At 43.9% G+C, this 23114-nt stretch overlaps 1 protein-coding gene across 1 annotated transcript in view; it reads right to left on the reverse strand.

The window, feature by feature from the left end:
* Nucleotides 1-1642: 1642 nt before the first annotated feature.
* TMEM185A (transmembrane protein 185A) overlaps nucleotides 1643-23114 on the reverse strand; it is a 38290-nt gene continuing 16818 nt past the window's right edge. The window contains exons 2-7 of the mRNA XM_055122931.1: nucleotides 13952-14128; nucleotides 11424-11631; nucleotides 6887-6970; nucleotides 4753-4929; nucleotides 4156-4279; nucleotides 1643-3142 (exon numbers count right to left, since the gene is read on the reverse strand). Of these exons, the coding sequence (XP_054978906.1) occupies nucleotides 2898-3142; nucleotides 4156-4279; nucleotides 4753-4929; nucleotides 6887-6970; nucleotides 11424-11631; nucleotides 13952-14128 (1015 nt within the window). The 3' untranslated portion in view covers nucleotides 1643-2897. The remainder of the gene's footprint in view (nucleotides 3143-4155; nucleotides 4280-4752; nucleotides 4930-6886; nucleotides 6971-11423; nucleotides 11632-13951; nucleotides 14129-23114) is intronic.

Raw genomic sequence — 23114 nt, forward strand, 5'->3', positions numbered from 1 at the left:
CTTCAAAGAAAGAAAATTCTGACTCTCTAGTTTTCAACCGAGACAAAACACTGGGCAAAGCTATTTCATTGCCCTGAGAGCAATGCAGAAGGACGTTTGGGTATGTTACTAAAACCACCCCATAGTCCTTTGTTCCTCCTCCCTGGCACTTGGCTACCATCTAACGCAGAACCACAGCACCTCGTCCCCTTCTTGCCTATTGGTTTGTGGATTGAGTGCTCCTTCTTCACCTTCTTGTTCATTCTTGAGAGCATTCTCAGGTGGTTTCTGTAGGCTCGAAATTGTGGGTATTGTCAGTGGCTCGTCAGTGGCTCTTTCTAAAACCCTTTGTGGAGACCAGCAGAGTGAATCCTTGTGGTTTCTAGGGAGTGATGCTTTTCTTGGCTTGCCGAATGTTCCAGTGGAATCCCTCTGTAAATCTGGGAGAGGTGACGAGGGTCGAGTACAGCCACACCTTCCTACTCTGTGTCAGGGGCCAGGTGGTGAGAGCCTCCAGAGACCTCTATACCTCAACATGAGGTGCCATCAGTTACCAGACAGTCACAGGGTGAGCTGAGTGTCCTACTACCCTCAGCAGCCTGAGGAGGAGCAGATATTCTGACTGCAGTCACGCAATGCCCTCTGCCCTGACCAGGCAGCCACACACCCATCTACCCCGTGTCTTGCAAAGTCTCTGGAATAGTGTGACTCCAATGGCTTCCTGTCTTTTAGCAAATGCCCCATGAGATCTGCCATGCTATCTTTGTAGGAGTGATGCCAGAGATGCAGCCCGAACCTGGTGACCTTAGACATTCCCCCCTCAGGTAGGTGCACCTCCTTGGATCTCCCCACAGAGTTCTGGCTACGGATCGCAGAGGTCTTCCAGACAGTTTCGTGAGGCAGAAATTTCTTCAAACTTATGAGGCTACCTGCCTAAGATCCAACATTCCGGCACTGTGAGTGAGATTTGGGGCTCTACAGTGCTGACTGCCCTCACCAACCACTTAATCTTGTCATTTCCCATTGCAGTGACTTCCCATGTCATGGGTTAACCTCCTTGCACTTAACCCACCTTAAGGTGTGGGATCTGACTTTCTTGTGAGCATAGGAATCCTACCTGGTGTTGGTATTTCAATAAATTCTGGTGGGTAAAAACAAGTTACTTGGCAGTACAGAGACAGTGACTACTTGAAAGACAGCTCTGGTCTACAGCAAGGCTGACATGGAAGGAGCTGTGGAACCTTGGCTACCATACAGCCTCATTCCACCTCCGTCACCTATTGCCTTTTCCGTCAACTGCAACAAACTATGGGCTGAAACATCCAAAGTGGCCATGCACATGTAGAGATGGATGGGTGAGCTAGGCAGAAAGATGAATATTTATTTAAAGCCGTGGATTTCAGTGTGAGATCATTGGGGCACTGGAGAACATGAGTAAGGAGTTTTCAAGGAATGACAGTTGTGGCTAATAGGGTACAAGCTCCCTGACCTTCACCCACCCACCCAGAGAGTTTGTTTGGGCTGTATTTGCAGTTCTCACTGAGGGTGTCTGCCCAACAGCACCCTGATTGCCCGTGGCAGTGGAAGGTTTCCATTTGTACTGACTGGTTAAAGATGGTTCCTGTGCCCTATCATGTTTAAGCCAGAGTCACACACACATATGGAAAACGAGGAGCCAGTTTATTTGAACAGCTAAAGGGATCAAAAAGGGTGATGGAGCTACATCTGTTACACACCAAGCAGGAAAGGCGACACGACACCCTTCCGAAAGTCCCCGCTCCTCCACCCTCAACAGAACAGGAGGACACACGTGTGGCGGAGAACAGCTGAGCGCCTGTTGGAAACAGGGGAGCAGTAACCTGGGGGAGAAGCCAGTTCCCTCACCTCCTATACATCTGGGCAGAAAGTTCTGTCCTAGGGTTTGGGTTCTTCTTGACTCCTAGTTGTCCCTGCCACCCAAAACACACACGGGCACAGTCTATTTTGATAAGGAAATGAAAAAAAAAGCGTCAGCCCTTAACCTCTGCTCATCCCGCTGCCTATTTCTGGTCTTGGCAGCTTCTTCAGATGCTGCTGGGCTTCCGAAGTTCCCAGGAGCCCGTATTCCCAGTGCCGGAGGAGCCCAGGTTCTTTCTTCTTGCTATGGCCATTCTGGCAGCTGCAAATACTAGGTATATGGAGAAATTCGTGGGAAAAAAAGCCTAGTTCCCCAAAAGACTGGCCCTGCCATGGATGGGGAAGGCATGCCACTGATTTCAACTTCTGTTACACCACATGTACGTGTCCAGTCCAAGCTTGTAAAAAAATACTTTCCAGAATCAACTGTACAGAGCTGGGAGTGTACACGGTATGTAACAATGCTGAGTCATATAAATACTATACAGGCACGGAGCTGCTCCAGGAGTCTCAGCGATGGGACCAGGACTACCTGCTGCCATCTGCTGCCTCAGTGACACACAGTGATGACTGGTGTGTACATGGGCCACACCTTCTAGCTCTTCCCCAGCAACTCTGCAAGGGGAACCCTGTGCTACACATGTAGGTGGCCTGGTGTAGAGGGCACTGAGGACCAACACTTGTGATGAGCATTTTAGCATTTTGAAAAGCAGCCACCCATAAGTGCTCTCTCTGGCTTTACATCCATCCTAATGGGCATGTATGCTGCCACCTTCCAAGGCCCAATCTGCAGAGAATGCTTTCTCCTTCCCTCCTATACTTCCACCATCAGTTCACATCCACTGATATGGCCCCTTGTGTCGCCCGCAGTAAGTCACTGGCTGGCATTTGCAAACAAGGCATGAGATGGAGGTCCCTGGAGCCCCAGCTCCAGTGCCAGTTCTGGGGTGAACACAGAGGCAGAGGCAGGGAGAGGAGAATAAGCGTCCAGTCCACCCATGTGAGACCTAACATGTGATTGTTTAATCCGGCATTTCAATATTTAATTTGGGGGGTGGGAGGACGTACTTTCCAGGGCTCTGTGTGATGACCACCCTGGTCTTCTTTCGAAACAGGGGAGCAATTTTAGGAGGTTCTGGAACTGGGGTTTCTTCTGTTTCCTCATTATCTTCATGATGGAGGTCATAGGAAATGTTTCCGTACTCTCTCAAAAATGGGAAGATTTCAAGCAGAAACTGGCAGAAGTCCTTGCGAATACCAAACCACCCTGGAAGAGAAAGTCCTGTGTTGAGACTCTCCATCTGAAGTTCCCTTCCTCTCCAGTGGACTTTATCTTTTCCTCTGAGAGGCACTGGAATGACTGGGGTATGGAATGGGGAAAGTAGCCTCTCAACATTTTTTGTTGCTGCTTCAAAAAAGGCAGATTTCCAGAGGGCCTCTGACTGACTTTTTTCTGAAAAGGGGACCAGGGGTAAAATAAGTTTGGGACCTTCTGCTGAACCACACAAGGAGGTGGCTGGGTGTACTCACCCCACTAAGGCAAATAGTGGAGTTCCCCAGTTCTCCAAGCAGTTGTATCTGGATCTGTGTCTCCAGAGTCTTGTAAGGAATGCCCCCCAGACCTCTACTGAGATTCAAGTTCCTAGTCTTGAAATAGGAGGAACCTTGTCACCACCCCCGCCTGGAGGCACTGAAGTACCCACGGAAGAATTTCAGTGCTCTTCTGAAATGTGTAAAGACAGCAGGCTCTTGTTGGCCCCGGTCAGGTGGTGGCCTGAGCTCATGGGTCACCTCTCAGCTGCTCTGCATGTGTGGTATCTTATACCCTTGCAGGACTTTCTGGGACCAGGCAGCAGGCACAGCCTGCATGAGAGGCATTTGGCCCCAGGAGAGAGGAACCCTTCGTAAAGAAAACTTCCTGACAGTATCAGAGCATGCAGTGGACAAAACCAGCAAATAAGCAAGATACCACCAAGCAACTTGGGAACATTGGGGTAGACTCTGGGAAGAGCCAGGAAGAAGAACCAAAGGTTCTGTGGGTTATGCAAATGCCCATCTAAGCCTCCAGTGCCTTGGCAGGGAAAAGGGGTGCTCAGAGGATCCCACTCTGCGACTCCAACCTTTAAGGGCAACCGTGTTACAAGGCAGGGAAGGGAGGGCTGAGCATGCCCTTGCTTGGGAGATTCTACCTCCAGTGAAAATGGCACTGGGGCCACGAACACCCCTACACACACCCCTCAGACACCCAGGCTAAGGACTTCAGAAATGCTGAGTACATACAGTGGTTTCCGCCTTTCTGCCCAAATGTGGTTGCCATCAGAGTGATCAGTGACAGCCAAAGGGGGACAAAGATCGGGATACACGAGAAAGCGTTGTGGCCATCCAGTTTGTGTACCAGCAGAATCTGAGGAAAGAGTAAAAAGTGACGTCCACATCTGCAGTGCACATTCCTCCCTCGGGCCTTATGAGACATTCAGCTCTGCAGGCTCTCAGGCACCACGGGTCTCGGGCAAAGGGTCAGGATGAAGCCTTGCCCTCCCCGAACAGCTCCAAAGCCAGCATCTGTTTGGGAAACACCTGGTTCTAAGTGCCGAGGGCCCATATTTGAAAATTCTCCACTAAATTCAAACATGCAACTCTGCCTTCTAGCTTTCTCCTTCTAGAAGTGGATGCATGGGCATGTATAGATACGTCATGCCTAGGGAGCTGTGCCCTCCCTGCAGACCCCAGACCCTGCTCTCCCCCCAAGGATGACAGTAAAAGAGAACAGTCTCTGGAAACCCACTGTGCGGAGAGCAGCGGTCCTTGAGGAGCATGGGGCGCGGTCGTGGGGAAAGGTGGGTTTCCAGGTTGAGGGACCAGCTGCCTCCAGCTCACCTCAAACGTGAGGAGAGGCACAACAATGGTCATCCAGCTCAGGGCCATGGTGATGTGTGTCCTTCGCTGCTCTGCAATCACATCCATGGAGCGCAGGAAGAGGACGGACCACACGATGTAGTAGAGGACCACCAGGCACAGAAAGGACATGAGAATCCACAGGGGGACACACACCACCTGTTGGAGAGATGTGTCTCTGCAGATTGCTGAGCATCCATGAGGCTCTCCCCGGTCACACCGTCACACTGCACTCCTCCCTCCCCGATGTGCCCTTTCATAGGTAGCATTCCCCTGTTCTGCCATAGGCAGGCCCCCGCCCCTGCTTCCTGTCTTTCTATCTTACTAGAAAGACCTGTTCCCACACCGTGCCTCCACAAGTCACATGACCTGTCCTGGGGTCTCCAACTGGTCAGGTGCCCACAACCCCTCGGGTCTTTTCTCCCTTGTGCACTCCCTGCGACAAAGTCTGTCATCCCTGGGTCTTAAGCTGTCCTACCACAGGGAGTCTGCTTTCTCCCGGTGTCCAGTGCTGGTGTGTGGCACAGGTCGAGGCAGCTTCTTCCCCAACAAGCCTCCTTTGTGGTGTCACATCCTCACCCACTGCTCTGCTCTCTAGGGGTTTTCCACTCTAGACTCCCAGCGTCCATCAGCAGTGTCCGTGCCATTCATGCATGGGGCCCGTGTGAATAGCCTATTCCTATTCCTGAGCTCCACCAGATGGAGCCCAGTGGCCTCATTACCCACAGCCACTGCAGGCGCGTGGGACGCACTCGTGCCTGGGACTTGTGTCTAGGTTCACGGGTGGCTGGTGATTTACATTTCTCTAGGGGATACAGCCAAAATCAGGGCTGTTGCTTTATGTGCCCCCTTTCTGCTGGCTTCCAAAGAAACTGACCATTTGGAGAGGGCCTCTAGAGCATGGCATGTCTGATAGTCCTTTATCCTCCTGCCTCCGGACAAGCCCCACCCCGCTCTTGTTGCTGCTGTTATTTTCATTTGCCATTGAGATACTGCATCCTGGTTTTGGATTTCGCCTAATGGGTAATCTCTTTCCAATTTACCCTAAGTGTAGAATTTTCGTGTCAACTACATATTCAAATCTTGTCATTTTTTTAATTAGGTTGTTCTATTAGTTTTAAGTTCTGAGACTTCTTTAGATGTCTTAGATCAGGGTTTCTTATGATTTTCCCACCAAAACTCCCTTTTCACCTAAGAAATGCTTATGTGTCTCCCAGTATATAGGTATAAAAATTAAATGCTTACTGATAATGAATCATAAAGATATTACCTTGAAATAGTGTTTCAAGTTATACAACACCACATTGTGGTAAGTTTCCAGCAAGCAGCTAGGTTTATAACGGAGACTTAAGACTGAAAGCTCTATAACTTTCCACATGGTGATTCAATATAAATAAATAAATAAATAAATAAATAAATAAATAAATAGAACTAATTTTAAGAAAAAAAAGTCCCCACACTCTGCTCAGTATTAGGGTTTCTGGGACTTTTTTTTTTTTGCTTTTTGGGTCACACCTGGCGATGCACAGGGGTCACTCCTGGCTCTGCACTCAGGAATTACCCCTGGCGGTGCTCAGGGGACCATATGGGATGCTGGGAATCGAACCCTGGTTGGCCAGGTGCAAGGCAAACGCCCTACCCGCTGTGCTATTGCTCCAGCCCCTGGTTTCTGGGACATTTTCTAAGAAAACAATTAAAAATGCACAAAAGTAGATACTGCAGCATGCTTTGTAATCCGAAAAAACATTGCTAAGGACAGAAATATTTGGAAGGGAAGCATTTGGTAAATGCATTTGGACATTATTTTATATCACTTAAATCTTAAAGGTAATATTTACAAAGTTGTGAACTGACGTGGAAAACACTTATGATGCAATATTTGGGAAAAAAAAAGGTGGGATGCAAAATTACACATGCAGTCTGCTCTCAACTACCTTTACGGAACAATCAAGTCCCACACCAGACAACAAAAGACGCCAATCAAGCTGTCTCTTCTTGACTTGGAATGGTTTTTCTATCACCTATGCTTGTCTATGTTTTCCAAGTTTTCTACAATGAATACGAATTACTTTTAAAAGATGAAAGATTGTCATTAAAGACTTTAAAAGTTACATACAAGCCAAGGCCACTGAATGATCTTGTCCAGTCTTAAGGCAATGAATATAAACTGAAGAATGTTGACAGAACACAGGATCTCTAGCTGAAAATCAAGAGAAGTATCAGTTAAGCACAGTCAACACTGTATTCAATTCTGTTGTTACTGGGTTACCACACTTATACAGAGCTGATAAAGTACACTGGAACCACCTCATTTTTGAGCATGAGGAATGAAGCTGTACCATGCCTAGGAGGAACCTACTCGTGGCATCCCTCTTCCCGCTGCTCTGGGGCTGCCCTGCCCCTTCTGCCTGCCTAGGCTTTCACCTTGCTTCCAGATCACTAGAATGGAGGCAGTTCACTGTGGTCTCCTCAAGCTTCCCTCCTGCCCCGTTCAAATATCTTTAGCCGTGACCAGCCCATGACTTCCTCTTGTCAGAATAGGCACCCACACCTTCCTTTCTGGTTCCCAGTCGATCCAATGATATCAAGACTTCAACTGCAAGCCCTTTACTGCACTGTGAATCCCATTTATTCTAGCAGCCATTCCCAGGAGCTTAGAGTTTTATTCATTTCCACAAAACTGCAATTCCAATTCCAAATGACGCCTCCCTGATGCAGTATCCCCTCCGAACCCCAGCTTGATGCAGTATCCCCTCTAAACCCCAGCTCTCACTCCACTTCAGTGGAGTTTCCTGAGGCACCCTGGAGACTTACTCCCTTCTGGTCACCCCTGCCATTCTGAGTTCCACCTACTGTGCTCCAGCTCCCTCCCAGGACACACAGGAGGTGCCTTCGCCCAGGCAACAACAGGCTCTGTGGCCATGCAGCAATTCTCTGGGAGCCTCAGCGCCTGTTCTTGCTCATAACTGGGAGATGTTCCTCAGATCCTTAGATCAGACAGACATCCCCTCCCAGAGCTGGACACCAACACACTCATTCTCACTCTCAGCCCTGGCTTGCGCTGCCTCTTGCCATTTGGTCTTCAAAGTCTCCACTGCCGGCATAGCTGTTCTGCTGGGACACTTCCAGTGGAATCACATCCAAAGAGGATTCATGATCGACTCACCCTATTTCACCATCTGCCGTGCAGGACGGTGCCCAGATAGCTCCCCACTCTCGGGTAGCCAGTACGTGCTGTCAGCAATGCCATGATTTGTCTCCCGCTTAGTTGGGGCCCCCTCAACAGCCCCTACTCCTGCAGGGCCCTGCTAGCCTGCCCGCCACTGGACTCTACTGCTCCCTGGCCTTCCAGGCTGGCCTGCTGCCTGCTTTGCAGTGGTGCCATAGTGAAAAGCCAGCAAAACTGAAGTGACTAGCCCCGTCTCCCCTAAGGTCTCAGCTCACAGAGAGGACATAGAGTGAGATGTCAGGGCTTTCACAGAATCATACCCCCCTAACAAAGACCCCCAGTTCTACCGAGTTCACTAATTGGATCTAAACTTATCATTATGGCTTATCTGCAAAAAATTCCCATGCACTGGGGCTGGAGCGATAGCATAGCGAGTAAGGTGTTTGCCTTGCACGTGGCCGACTTGCATCCCATATGGTCCCCTGAGCACCACCAGGAGTAATTTCTGAGTGCAGAGGCAGGAGTAGCCCCTGTGCATCGCTGGGTTTGACCCAAAAAGCAAAAAAAATCCCATGCACAGAAAAAGGTAATTTTTCTTTCATTCTCAGATAACCTGAAATAATACCAAATGGGGGGTGTGTGTGTGCCTGTGTATGTGTACTAGTTGTTGCAGTTTCTCAAGACACTCCCACCCTCATTAGCTGCTCTCCACAGGGAGCTTTGAACCAAGTGATCTCAGCACAGCTGCTGCTAACCACCCACCACCAGGAATACAGTGGGACCGAACAGAAAATCATTCTGTTTAGGGCTGAATTTGAAAGGTGTCTCGTAGATATCAGCTTTCATTGCCTTCCCTTAACAAGTTTCCAGTGGCCCCTGGTGTCCCTTAAGTTCACTATGGGCCCGGAACAGCTCAACACATGCTTGAAGGACTGAAATTCAGCCTGATTCCTCCAAACACTCTCCTGCCAAACTTCCACAATTCCTCCCGCTCCACTTTATGGCCCAGACTAGCATTTTATGGCAGCCAAAGACACAAACTAGAAGACTTACCATCTTAGTATCTACAGGTGCAGTTCCCGGTAATCATGTTGATATCAATGTGTAACCAGGACCCCTGTCTATTTCTAGAACTCTTGCTTTTTTCAGGTCAGCACACACCTGCTGCCCTTCACCATGAGATTTTCTCCTACCCCCTAGGCTCCGATTTGCTGTTCTCTGGACCTAAAGACTACCTCTCCCGTCTGTCCCTTCTCAATTCCCAATCTGCCACGCTGGGCAAATATTTGCAGCACCTTCCTGGAGCAGGAGGGCACCTCAAGGAGCTTTCCTCCAGGAAGGCATGGCAACAGCATGAATATACGGAAGGCAGCTAACTAGGATGTTTGCTCACAGGGCTTTTGTTTCACATATGCCTTTGAGGACCTTCAAAACTTGGCATTACCTTATTTGCTTGAAAATGGGAAAAATAACAGAGAACACAAGTCAAAAGGCCAGCATGATGAACTGAAAAGAGGAAAAACGGTCCTTTAACAGATCATGAGGACGCAGACTGGAGTGAAGTTGGACGAGAAACAGCCTAGTGTAGAAAAACAACTTGAGAAATGCGAATCGAGGTGGCCATGGCACCGGAATGGCCGTGGAGACAGAAAGTGTGAACTAAAGCAAAGTACACACAGTGGGGCTGGAAAATGCCTGAGACTAGAATTTAAAGAAACAGGAAATTGTGTGCTAGCGATGAAGGGAAAGAAGTTTGGCCAGGGAACCAAATACTGACGGTCAGACATGTCAAAGCACCAGGCGTGTCAGGAGCTGGAGGAGCTGGGAGAGGGCACAGGAGAGAAAGGGCGGGAAGGGCACCCTGGAGGGGAGTGGCGTGAGCTGCTCTCTGTGCTTTCAGGAAATGCAAGGGAGCCTTTCTGTGTTTCTGTGACGGGAAGGAAACCGCCAAACAGCGCAGGACTGAGAGCACTTTGTTGCTTCCCTTTTGTTTTCTCTGCTAAATGAAAGAAGGAGTTCCTGGCAAGTGTGGAAAAGTACAGAGCAAACACTTCAGGGACTCAGAGGCTCAAAGCAGGGGAGATCCAGCCTGCCCGAAGACAGCACACAAGATGAATGGGCAGGGAGGCCGAAGTGCACAGGATCAAAGGTGTCAAATGACTCATGGGAAGAAAGGGAGGGACACCATGCAGAGCCAGAGCCACACAGTTGCCACTTTACTGCTCACCACCGAGAAGTTATGTAGGGTCTAGCTGGTGCTCCTCAAGCTGGCTTTCCTTCCTATCTCACTGGTCCCTAGGAGAGTCCTTTAAGACCTGTGGTGCCTAGGTGCTCTCAGTCATGGAATAAATAGCCAGAGGAAGGCAGTGCAGGTAGGGACTCGATGCTGGATGCAGAAAGAAGAAATGGACTTGACTGACCACCACTGCCCTCTTCCAGCACCAGAGTGGCGGATACCTATTCTCTTTGGTCAAGACCTTGGCATTTGGGGTCCTATTAATCGGCTTCTCCCAGGGCCTTGCTCCATCATTCCCCCTCTTGAGGCTCATGTATCCAACCTCATGCTCTCTAATCCAACTGCAGTTTCCTTCCTCCACGTTCACCCATGTCTCCAAACCCACCTTCCATTTTCTCCATCTCTGCCCCTCAACCTGACCATAAGGCAGGGGGCCATCAGCCTCTGGATCAAGGCAGGGACTCAGGCTGACACAAAACAAACTGTTGATACTCTGTGGCACAAGAGGATGGTGACCACTTGCGGTTGTAGGATCAGCATTAATCTGTACTGACACAGACCCAGGAGCAGGAGCTAGTCCAGTGCCTGTCACACAGTTAGTGCTCTACAGACATTCTCCACAGTGACTTGCATTACCCGTGCTAGTCCTGCTTTTTCATCCACCTGGGTAGCCCCTAAGTTCAGGCAAAAAGGGCTTGGAATTAATCAGAGGGCAGGAGAAGTGTTGGATCAAGGGTCAAGTCAGAGAGCTCTAGATGACAGTTCTCTGTCAAGCACTAATCTAGATTTTGCAGCAAAGGTAACAGCTTCAAGGACGGGAGATTCAGCTTGATAATGTGGGTGTATTTATTCAATTAACTAAAAGGCCTTGAGAGCAAAATCAGATGTCGTGGAGAGAAAGAAATTTGGCCTCCCAACTCTTAGTCATATCAGACCTACTGGGTCCCTAACTGTGAGTAGTTTCTTAATGTAATTAATGCATCTGAATTGATTTCTATCCTCCTGAATTGAGTTCTCAGGAACAGTCTGATCGAGAGAGGTGAAAAGGGAAAGAAAGCAAACTAGACAAAGCCTGACTGCCTGGGTGAAAATTCAAGAAAGAGCATCATGATTATTCTCATTCTCTTGTTTCGTTTTGTGCCATGATCTAGAGTGAACGATCAATCCCTTCACAGCTCCACCCTAAATTTCAGTAACTACCCCAAACATTTTACTTAATAACAATTTCTTAAATATGTGACCTCTCACCTCCAGTGACCTGTCATGTCGAAAGCCCCAAACACAGGCTGCAACAGACACAGGGGATACAAAGAAGAGCGGCATAAAGACTAGAAGCCAGAAGTGGCTTCCTCTTTCGATCCGGTCACACACCAGAACTTCGAACATCAACAAGAGCAGATGGATGCCCACTGCAATTAGCATGGCTTTAAATTCCACACAGGTTTCTCCTTCTGCTCTGAAAAGGGACAGAAGAAGAAAAGCATCCTCAGTTAGAATCTCTCCAACAAGCATAAGGGCAACATACCTTGATGGTTTAAACTGCATTTGAAAATCTAACAAAAAGCAAAGAAAAAATTGGGTAAAAAAGTTCACAGAATCCTGATCTTGAGTCATCTTCCAAGCTTCAGATTACTACCATCTCAAAATAGGAACATTCTGAGCAAACTGGACTTAACCTTTGTAATGTTTGACATTTTCAGAAGTAACAGTCATAGTCATCATCTCCTGACAGGGTATACACTCTCTTATTCAGAACTCGGAAATCAACTAAATTCAAGATTAATCAAACTGAGCACTTCCTGCTAAAACCCGACAAATATCCCTTATATCACTATGCTCCACATCTCTTTACAAATTAAAAACCATTAGATCATATTTCACACATCATCAATTTCTCTACAAGTGTGGGTTATGAAAAAATATGGGTCATATTTTAAAAAATACATAGTAACTATTGATACATATAATTTAAAAAGGATTGGTGCTGGAACATTATATATCTAAAATTCAACTTTGAATAACTCTAAATCATGGTACTTTAATTAGTTTTTTAAAAAAATAAAATAGGTAATAACTTAATAATAAAAATATCGATGCTTTTTCATTTTTTTTCTATCTTGTTAGGATGAATTAACACCTGAAAATAAAAGAGAAACAATAGCAAAAGTGTTAAAACTGTTCATAAACAAAGTCAGTTTCATTATCTGGTTATGCATTACCGTGACTTTCATAGATTAAACAATGAAAAGTTGTTAATAAGGTCACCAATCAGAAAATGCTTAATAATGCATTGGAAGACCTATATGATTCAATCAAAAATCCAGATGGACATTAATGTGTCTTCTGCAGATAAATACACCCAGTTTAGGATACAGAGCAAAGGAAGTAGGGGTTATTCTTATAGAACCTAACAGCTTTCTGTCTCTTGATATGAACGCCTGAATGACCACATCTGTACAGTCAGCTGCATATATTCTTTCTCTTGCTTGAAAAAAACTTAAACCAACATATAATAGTTCAACAATTTTGGAAATAACAAGTAGTGGGGTCTAAAGTTTCTTTTTAGTATAAACAATACGTGTATAAACTTACCTCATAGAGAAGCAATACTTTGTAGTCACTTCAGGGAATCTTACAGACAACACCCCCACCCCAAGAACATTAAAACAGCTACACATGAGCGCTCCCCACCGGCCCAGGCTCCTGTGGCCATTTGAATGGCATAAAATACATGGTACTAATGTGTATGATGACTTATCTTACAGGATCTACTGTAAGATACGTCTTGTCTTTAAAGTTGATAATCAAGAACAAAAGAAGTTGAAGCAGACTCATGTTGAAGCAGACATTTCAAGACGTAAGTCCCCATTTACAGAGAAGAGACCTGCACAGGCCCATCAGCACTAGGCTGCACACTGGCGTGAACCAACAATGGGACCTGGGGCAGTAGAAGCACCAAGAAGGAAGACAAGGGTAATGAAGGTAACAGTTCCCCTCTTCCTGGCCTCCAAAGTTCTGCTCTCCTGTGCAGCATCAGGCTTAATCATTCCCCATCTCCTGGTCAAGTTATCTGCCCCCAACTGCTAATAGCTCCAAAAGGAGCTTCAATCCCAGGACTGAATAAGCCAAGGATCGATTTCCCAATGACTGAAGCTAGAAATGTGGTTTATAGAACTTCTACAATCATGATGGCTTCATACTTCCTAATGGAGCACAGTATACTTTGGGGTGCTATACAGTTTGATTAAATATTACTTAGATGCATAGGCTTGTGTGGGTTGGTCAGTATCTTAATCACTGAACCTAACACTGTTTTTGCAAGAAAATACATATCAAACACGGAAATTTATAAAACTTAGGACACAGTCTGCCTGTATTATCGTTCTTTTTGAGGGGAGGGGACAGGCACCCAAGTGATGCTTAGGTGGTCTGAGGGCCCCACCAGTGATTCTTGGCCAAATGAGCCAGTAGTTCAGTGCTAGACCCACAGGATGCAATGATGGTTCTGGGAATACCCAGGTCACCCAAAGGTTGTTAGGGGTGCACAGGGTTGCAGCTGGCAATGCTCAGAGTACCATGTAGTGATGGGAATCAAACCAGGCCAGGCAGGCGCAAACTAGACATGTACTATAACTTCTGTACTATCTCCCAGCCTTATTCTAGCTCTTAGAAAACTCCAGACAAGTTGAAATAAAGTAGTCCTTTCTTTACCAAAGTTAAAAATGCAGCTATTCCTTCCTATGGAAGAAAGCAGTAGTTTTATAAAGCAGTATTACCGATATTGGGGATTTCGTGCCCAGACTCCAGTTCCAACCGAGGCTCCAACTATGACCATTAACTTCCATAACCATATTGGAGCAAAGACAGCCCAGTAACTCCACTGAATTATGCCATCCAGACGAAGGGCCAGCAGCACAGAGAACAGCAGCAGACAGGCATAGATGAGGAATTTACTAGAAGAAAAGAAAAATAATTTAAGAGGATTCACTTTTACTAACATGTGACCCTGTTTTGTTTTTCAGCAAGTCAAAACAAGTCACTATTTAAAAAAATATTCATTTAAGAATTCAATGTAGTAGAAACACTGTGTTAGGGAATAAGAAAAACTTAATGGCTAAAATAAGTTTCCTGCTTTCCATGGCTTCTGTACGAATTCACAGAAACATCTTCATAATAAAGCATCCTGTGTGCCATAATGTACTGTGGGGAGAAAAGGAAATGAGAATTGTTTTGGGATTCTGCTAAGCAAAGAAGTGATGACTGTAGTTGATTTTGAAGAATGTGTAAATACGTCAAAGGGATGAAAATATGTAAGATGAGGAAGTATTCTACAAAAATAGAACTAATCATACCAAGAAACTAATACTGGAAAATGTCAATATGCTCAGGATAGTACAATTATGTCACTATTTGATTCTGCTTTCTTTTTTTAAGGGTAGTCATCAGTCTCCCCCCCCATTTCATATCATATCAAAGTTACTTTCTGAAGAGGATATCCTAAGTATGATAGTATCTGAAATTACACTGTTGAGGACTTCTACTTCCAGTTTTTTTTTTTTACACGAAGTAATTTTAATGTCTTACATAAAAGTATTTCTTGATGAAAGTTATGCATTTTTTTCATAGAAATTCATGGAAGAAATTTATGTTAATCCTAGTACATAAAGGCTAGAAAAAGAGCATTCTGTTCATTATTTGCATCATTTTGATTTCAAAGACAATATTTATTTGACTTTGCATGCTCTCTGATTTAGAATGCATAATCATTTGATGCCTAGATATTGAACAATAATGCCTTGGAATTATTTTTAAAGTCCAGATTAATCAATGAAACATGATTTTTAAGACAGAAGAAGAAGTTACTTAATCATTTTTGAAGTTTGTATCTGATTAACAAAGCACAGGGTGGTCCCTGATGACATGAAATGTCAATTATAAGTCAACTGTAGCTATCAAAGTCGGAGATGCAGATAAATTTATGGCCTTAAAGAGTAGTTTGGAACTTTATTCAACTTTTTGATATCTTCTGATTTGCAATTGCTTTATTGCTTCCTAATAAGTACTGAGCAAATAAGTACATGAGTAGAGTGAACTAGGTTCAGTCATAGATCTGTAGTTTATTTCTCTATATAGTCAGGCTAAAAATTAACAAAGAGTGATGAAATTATGTTGTATTTGAGTGTCTGTATTATCATATGTGCCCTACATTTTAATTTTAGAATAATCCTTTTTTGGGAAAGAGGCAACATTGAGTTGTCTATTGATGAAAACATCCAAATTTGGAGCTTTGGTTTTGCAAAAAAAAAAAATGCTAGTATCATTGCTATTCTCTGATGTGGTATGTGAAATTGGGTTTTTCACCCTATCTTAAAACAAGAAGGCAAAATTCTTAATAGTTTTTAGACATGGGAAATCAGTGAAGGACTGTAGTGGCAGAAAGAAAGAAATTGAAGGAGGTAAATAAATTCATATTGTCCCCCTCCAATGCCTGGGTACAGTTATGGGTTATAGAAAGAAAGGCAGCTGAAGTTCAACTCTATTGACAATTACATTAAATATTAATGTCTAAATGACAAAGACTGTCAAAGCAGATGTTTAAAAAATTAAGACAATTAGGTGTTATTGATAAGAACCCCACATTATCAATCTATAAATTCACAGATTAAAGATAAAGGTCAGAAAAATACCAACAAAATACTAACCGGAAGAAAACTGGAAGTGGAGGCTGGAGTTAGTACAGCGGTAGGGCCCTTACCTAGCACAGTCAACCTGGGCTTGATTTCTAGCGCCCCATATGGTCTGCCAAGCACCTCAGGAGTGACTGCTGAGTGCAAAGCCAAGAGTAAGCCCTGAGCACCACCAGATGTGGGCCAAAAACAAACAAACAAAATCCCCCCAAAAAACAAAAATAAAAGAAATTTGGAGTGACTATATTAATCCCTTTATATATATATTTTTATTTGGGGCCACACCTGGCAATGCTCAGGAGTTACTCCTGGTGCACTGAAGAATCACTCCAAGCACTACTCAGGGGACCATATGGGATACTGGGATCAAACCCGGGTGGGCTGTATACAAGGCAAACACTCTACCTTTTATACTATCTCTCCACCTTGATTTTTTGTTTTGTTTGGGGGCCACAACTGACAGTGCTCAAGGGTTCTCTCCTGGCTCTGTGATCAGGAATCACTCTTGGCGGGGGTCGGGGGGCCATATGTGCCCCCGTTCCATGACTCTGGCCACAACATTTTCCTTTTAAACTTTAAACACTATGGTTTACAAAGCTGTTCATAATACAGCTGTTGCAGGCATTCAATGTTCTGGTACAAATCTAACCACTATAGTGACCGTCCCTGTACCACTGTCCCCATTTTCCCAACTGCCTCCCTCAGCCAAGCCTGTCCTCTTAGCATGCACAAAATAATTTATTGTATATTGTTTGTTACAACTAAATGGCAAATGAATTACAAAAAATACTTCAGTAAAAGAAATTTTGTGAAAATTGTTATATATCACCATGGGGTTATTAAGTCCTTGCCTGAGGGCTTACTAAGCTGTGTTGCTCGTTGAGTCTTCTGATTATTATTATTATTATTATTATTATTATTATTATTATTATTATTATTATTATCTCAGTTGGCTTCTGTTACTTTCCCATTTATTTGGTCTGCTCAGACTGGGATGTCAGTATTGTGCAATTTGGAGTTGTCACTCCAGGAACTCCAGGATCTGTAGAACTGAGCTTATGGATGAGTTTATGTGGTTGTGGCTATGGATGCGGCTTCCAGGGTTTCTGGAAGCATGGGGGGGAGGCTTCCTGAACCACTCTTGAGAAGACCCAGAGTTGTCAGCCTGAAAACTGGTGTACCCTGAACTTTCATTGGTTGGTGTCTCTGCAGAGATTAGTTGTGAAACAGTGAAGCTGGGCCACTGGCATGGTGGCCGCTGTGGGCTGTGGGTGTGGCTGCTGGCGAGCTTAGGCAGGGCGGGGACTAGGCCTTCCCCTCTTCCAAGGGCACCCAGAGTGTTCAATTGGGAGAACAGTGTACCTGTGAATTTTAGCACCTTGGCTTGCTCTCCTAAGAGATTTAGACATGAATCTGTAAAGCTGGGCTGATGTATGAATTTACATGGCAGAGGCTATGAGATGTCTGTTTTCATTTTCTATTCCTGCTACTAACAATTTGTTACAACTTAATATAATCTTCAGTGTGTCTGTTAGAAGTTCAAACATGCTTGGTTTCTCTTCTGAGTCTCATTAAGGAACTCGAGATATTAACTGACTGTGCTCTTATCAGGGGTCTCTGGCAAGAATCTGCAGCCAAGCTCACTCATACTGTCTGCAACCATTTTGAAGTTTCTTGGCTTGGCTGTCTGGTGTAAGCTGCCCTTAGAATGCAGATCTTAGTCTATTCTCTGCACTAAGTATCTTAAAATCTCAAAGTCAGCAAGGCATAGCAAATATTTTGGTTTATTTGTTTCTTGGTGGGGTGGAGGGAACACCCTGTGATGCTTAGGGGTTGGTTACTCCTGGCTCTGGACTAAAGAATTACTCCTGGTGGTAGCATAGCAACTCTTTTGTACAACCGAAATTTGTGACTTCCCCTTTTGTCATATTGTTCTTGCTTCAAGAGAAAGTTTTCTGTTTTTAAGAGCTCATGTAATTAGATTCAGTGCATCCAGATTATTCCTATTTTATGTTATTTACTTTTGCATGTTTTTGTGTGTGGTGTCAGTAATTGAATTCAGGTCCTCATACATGCAAGCAAAGTGCTCTTTCTCTTAGAAACAAGCTAAAGCACTATTCCTATTTTAAAGTCTGTGACTGTGATAGAATTCTAAATTCCCACAAAATGTTCTATTCTCTGGTTATTTAAACACTATTCTAGGTACTACCATGAAAGGGCTTTGCAGACACAACTGAGGTTAGTAACTTAAGGAAAATTATCCCATATTATGTAGATGGGCCTTATGTAATTGTAGTAGTCTGTAAAAGGCAGAAAAAGGGAAGGCAAAAAAGACTTGTGAGAAGATGCGAGATGAGAGAGAAGTCTAATAGATGAGGACTTCACCTGACTTTGCTTATTTTGAAGATGATATAAGTTAGCCAAGGTATGTAGGCAAACTTATCAAGTTAATATTGGCTTCTGGTTGACAGCCAATAAGAAAATGGGGTTCTCTCTGCTGTTAACACACTAGTAACTAGATTCTGACATCAACTCAACTGAGCTTGGGAGGAGGTTAATCTCCAAGAGCTTCCACAAAGGCATACATCTCTGCATACACTTGACTTGAGCTTTATGAGTTTCAAAGTGTTTCATGGGCTATCATCTGAGCTAGCTGGGCACTATCAGTCTTGTGAGATTCTAAATAGAAGATCCAACTGAACCATATTGTACCAATACATCTATCCTACTGCCAGCAATATATTTGTTTTAAGACACTATATCGGTGGTAAATTATCATGGTAAAAATAAATCTAATATTGTAGCCATAAATCGCACTGTAGCACTGTAGTCCCGTTGTTCATCTACTTGCTCGAATGGGCACCAGTAACGTCTCCATTGTGAGACTTGTTACTGTTTTTGGCATATTGAAAACACCTCTCGTAACCTGCCAGGCTCTGCAGTACGGGCGGGATACTCTCGGTAGCTTGCCAGGCTCTCCGAGAGGGACAGAGTAATCAAACCTGGGTTGGCTGCGTGCAAGGCAAACGCCCTACCCACTGTGCTATTGCTCCAGTCCGCAGCCATAACTGCACATGCAAAATCCCCTTTACCACGTTAGAACATATTCACAGGTTCTAGGGCTTAGGGTTGGGTATATTTTGGGGAGGACTGGGAGGCATTCTTCCTAGAATAATATAAAATAAGGTATATTTTTGAAGAAAGACTATTACCAAGGACAAATATGGGTAGTTTATAATAACATAATTCTGACAAACTGATTTAACTGAAAATGTTTGTAGGCGGCTGAAAGGTTGACTCAGTGGTAGACCTGAGTAAATGTGAGAACCTGAGTAAAAATAAATATAAAAACTTGTCAAACCAGAGGAGACAGGAAAATGCACAGTCATTATTGTAAACTGACAGTCCTCCTTCAGAAATTGATAGACAAAAATACTAAAGACACACAAAATTATAATAACACTACCAACCAATACAACCTAATATTAATAAATCTTTCCTCCCTACAGAAGCAGAATACAAAATCCTATTGAGAATACAGATCACCAGGACAGACTGATTTCTGAACAATAACACAGACTTCAATAAATTTTAAACACTTGAAATCATTAAAAATAAATCATTGTCACTGTCATCCCATGGCTCATAGATTTGCTCGAGCGGGTACCAGTAACATCTCCATTGTGAGACTTGCTGTTACTGTTTCCGGCATATTGAATATGCCACGGGTAGCTTGCCAGGGTCTGCCGTGTGGTCGAGATACTCTCGGGAGCTTGCCAAGCTCTCCGAGAGGGGTGGAAAAATCAAACTCAGGTCGGCCGCGTGCACGGCAAATGCCCTACCACTGTGCTTTGGCTCCAGCCCTAAAAATCAATCATGCACAATAAAATTAAATAAAAAATCAGTAAGAAAAATATCTGTAAAATTCTAGGGGCTGGAGCATTAGCACAGCGGGTAGGGCATTTGCTGTGCACGCGGCTGACGTGGGTTCAATTCCCAGCATCCCATATGGTCCCCCAAGCACCGCCAAGAGTAATTCCTGAGTGCAGAGGCAGGACTAAACCCTGTGCAACACTGGGTGTGACCCAAAAAACCAAAAAAATTCTCAAAATACTTGCAAACTGAACAGCACATTTGTAAAAATTGTCAGGCTAACAAAAAACTGAAAGGGCTGAGAGTGTGCAGGGGTTAAGGTAATTGCCTTAATTCTTAAGATGACAATGAGATATCTTACACCTGTGAAAATAGCACATAGAAGAAAATACTGGGAACAATCTGTGTTCATGGGAATATAATGAAATAGGTATTTTCATCCGTTGCTGGGGATATTGTCAGTTCAGCCTTTATGGAAGACAGTACAGAGATTTCTCAGTAAACTAAGAATTGAGCTACCATATCATCCAGAAATTCCAGATCTGGTTTCCCCAAGATATAAAAATAGTCATTCTAAAGGACATATGCACACCATTTTACACTGTAGCACATAGTACAACAGCTAAGACATGGAATCAATCTAGATGTCTCAGACGAATGGATTATAAAGATGTGGTCCAGATACAGCACTGTTGTCCCGTTGTTCATCGATTTGCTTAAGCAGGCACCAGTAATGTCTCCATTGTGAGACTTGTTACTGTTTTTGGTATATCGAATATGCCACGGGGAGCTTGCCAGGCTCTGCCGTGCAGGCGGGATACTCTTGGTAGCTTGCGAGGCTCTCCGAGAGGGACGGAGGAATTAAACCAGGGTTGGCCGTGTGCAAAGTAAATGCCCTATCTGCTGTGCTATCGCTCCTGTCCATATATACATATATATATATATATATATATATATATATATATATACTCTTGTTTTTGAAACCTGAATAACTAGGCTAGCTGTATGTGGATTACAATGAGTATGAATGAATAGAAAGAGATGGAATACTATGTAGCTGAAGGGAACAATGAAATTATGCAATCAGCTGCAACTTGAAAGGAACTGGAAGATATTATATGAATTAAGCCAGAAGAAGAACAAAATATAGGATTTTCTCACTTATTTGTGTGTGGGGGGAGGGCACCTCGATCAACCTTGATCCCAGAATATAGGGATGTGAAGAACAGAGAAGAAAAGAAACTGAGGGGGGAGATTAAGAAGAGATATGGACAGGAAGCAAGGGGAGAGGCACGGGTCAAGGTACTTGAGTACAGCAGTGTTGTAGTGTAGTGGTAGAGCTCTATATCCAAACCACAGAATCAACAACACTGAAAACATGAGATCTAAACTACAACAACCAGACTTTAAAATGTGGTTGGCAGGCTGGAGCAATAGCACAGCGGGTAGGGTGTTTGCCTTGCACGCGGCCAACCCGGGTTCGATTCCCAGCATCCCATATGGTCCCCTAAGCACCGCCAGGGGTAATTCCTGAGTGCAGAGCCAGGAGTAACCCCTGTGCATAGCTGGATATGACCAAAAAAGAAAGCAAAAAAAATGTGGTTGGGGCAGGAAAAAATCTGGGAACACTTCTGAAGGGAAGTTGATACTTGTGGCCGGATTGGTACTAGAATATTTTATGTCTTAACGTCAACTATCAATAACTTTGTAAATCATGGATCTTTAATAATTTATAAAACACCCTGGCTAAAACAAAGACACCCAAAGCAATTGGGAAAAGATATCTGCACACAATGCATTAATCAGAGAATGAATATTCAAATTACATAGAGCACTCTCAGAGCTCAGCAACAGCAACAACGAAACAATGACCTCCTCAAAAATGGGGAGAAGACATGAATACATACACCCATACGAGTATATATGGATGGCCAATCACTGTATCACTGTATCACTGTCATCCCGTTGATCATCAATTTGCTCCAGCAGGTACCAGTAATGTCTCCATTCGACCTTGCCTTGAGATTTTAGCAGCCTCTCTTTACTCATTCTTCCCAGCGGTGTCGCATTGGCGGCTCTTTCAGGGTAAGCAGAATGAGATCCATCATTGTTAGTGTATTTGGCATATCAAATAAACCACGGAGAGCTTGCCAGGCTCTGTATGGCCAATATAGCTTGCAAGGCTCTGTATGGCCAATAATCATATAAAAAGTGTTCATCATCACTTTGTATCAGGAAATGCAAATTAAAATGACACATAGATAACATATCACAACAGTGAGAATGGCATATATAGATAAACACACGTCTTACACACATATGTGTGTGTGTGCTGGCAAGAGTGGTGAAAAGCAATGCTCATTCACTGATGGTCAGAATGTCATCTCTGGCTCAAGCTCTATTTAAAATAATAGAAATTTCTCAAAACAGTAGTAATGAGGCTCCCTTATAATCCAGATATCCCTGTTCTTGGCATATATCCCCAATTAACACAAAACCTTTAATTCAAAAAGTTCTATGTGCATCTACATTCACTGCAGCACTGAGCAAAAAAAAAAAAAAAAAAAAAAAACAGGATATGTGTAAACAAGCCAAATATCCAACAACAGATGAATGGATAGTTTCTGGTATGTATTCTGGAATGTATACAAATAACATACTATAGAGCCACTATAAAAACAAAATCATACAGTTCATGGTGACTTGGATGGAGCTAAAGGGAATCATGCTGAGCAAAGTGAGCCAGATACGGGACATGATCTTAAGAGTATAGATGATATTAATTGATAACAAACGCTAGACACTTGACTGCAGACTTGAGAATACTATTTTGAAGGGGATAAAGTTGAAAGAGGGTGAGGTGAATCAGAGGTAAGACAAGAGCACTGATGGAGGATCCTGAGTACATCACTGCTGGCAAATTTAGTTAACCCTGTGCACCAAAACCATTACTATCAACAAAGGTAGAGTTCTATGGTGACAGAGCCAGAGGTGACATATCACAGGCATTTTGGTGATGTGTAGTAACTATACATCAATACTAGAAATTTGGATACTATTACAAGCATTTTACCAAATCTATAATAAAAAGTAACTGTATTCAAAGCTAAGAAAAAATGTCTGACTGAAAATGGCAAAAACATGAGCAGACAGTCATCAAAGGAGTCATACAAGAAGCAAATAAGCTCATGAAGAGAAACAGTATTATTTTCAGTCATTAAGGAAATGCAAATTAAAAGAATGAGCTAAAACTATACACTTTAATGGCTAAAATTAAAATGATGAACTATAACAATTGCTGCTACGATGTGGAGCAACTGGAAATCTCATAAAATTGGGAGTGTAAAAACAGTTAAGCAACTACATGGTGGGAATGCAA

This window comes from Sorex araneus, chromosome X (genome assembly GCF_027595985.1).
Source record: "Sorex araneus isolate mSorAra2 chromosome X, mSorAra2.pri, whole genome shotgun sequence".
Lineage (NCBI taxonomy): Eukaryota > Metazoa > Chordata > Mammalia > Eulipotyphla > Soricidae > Sorex > Sorex araneus.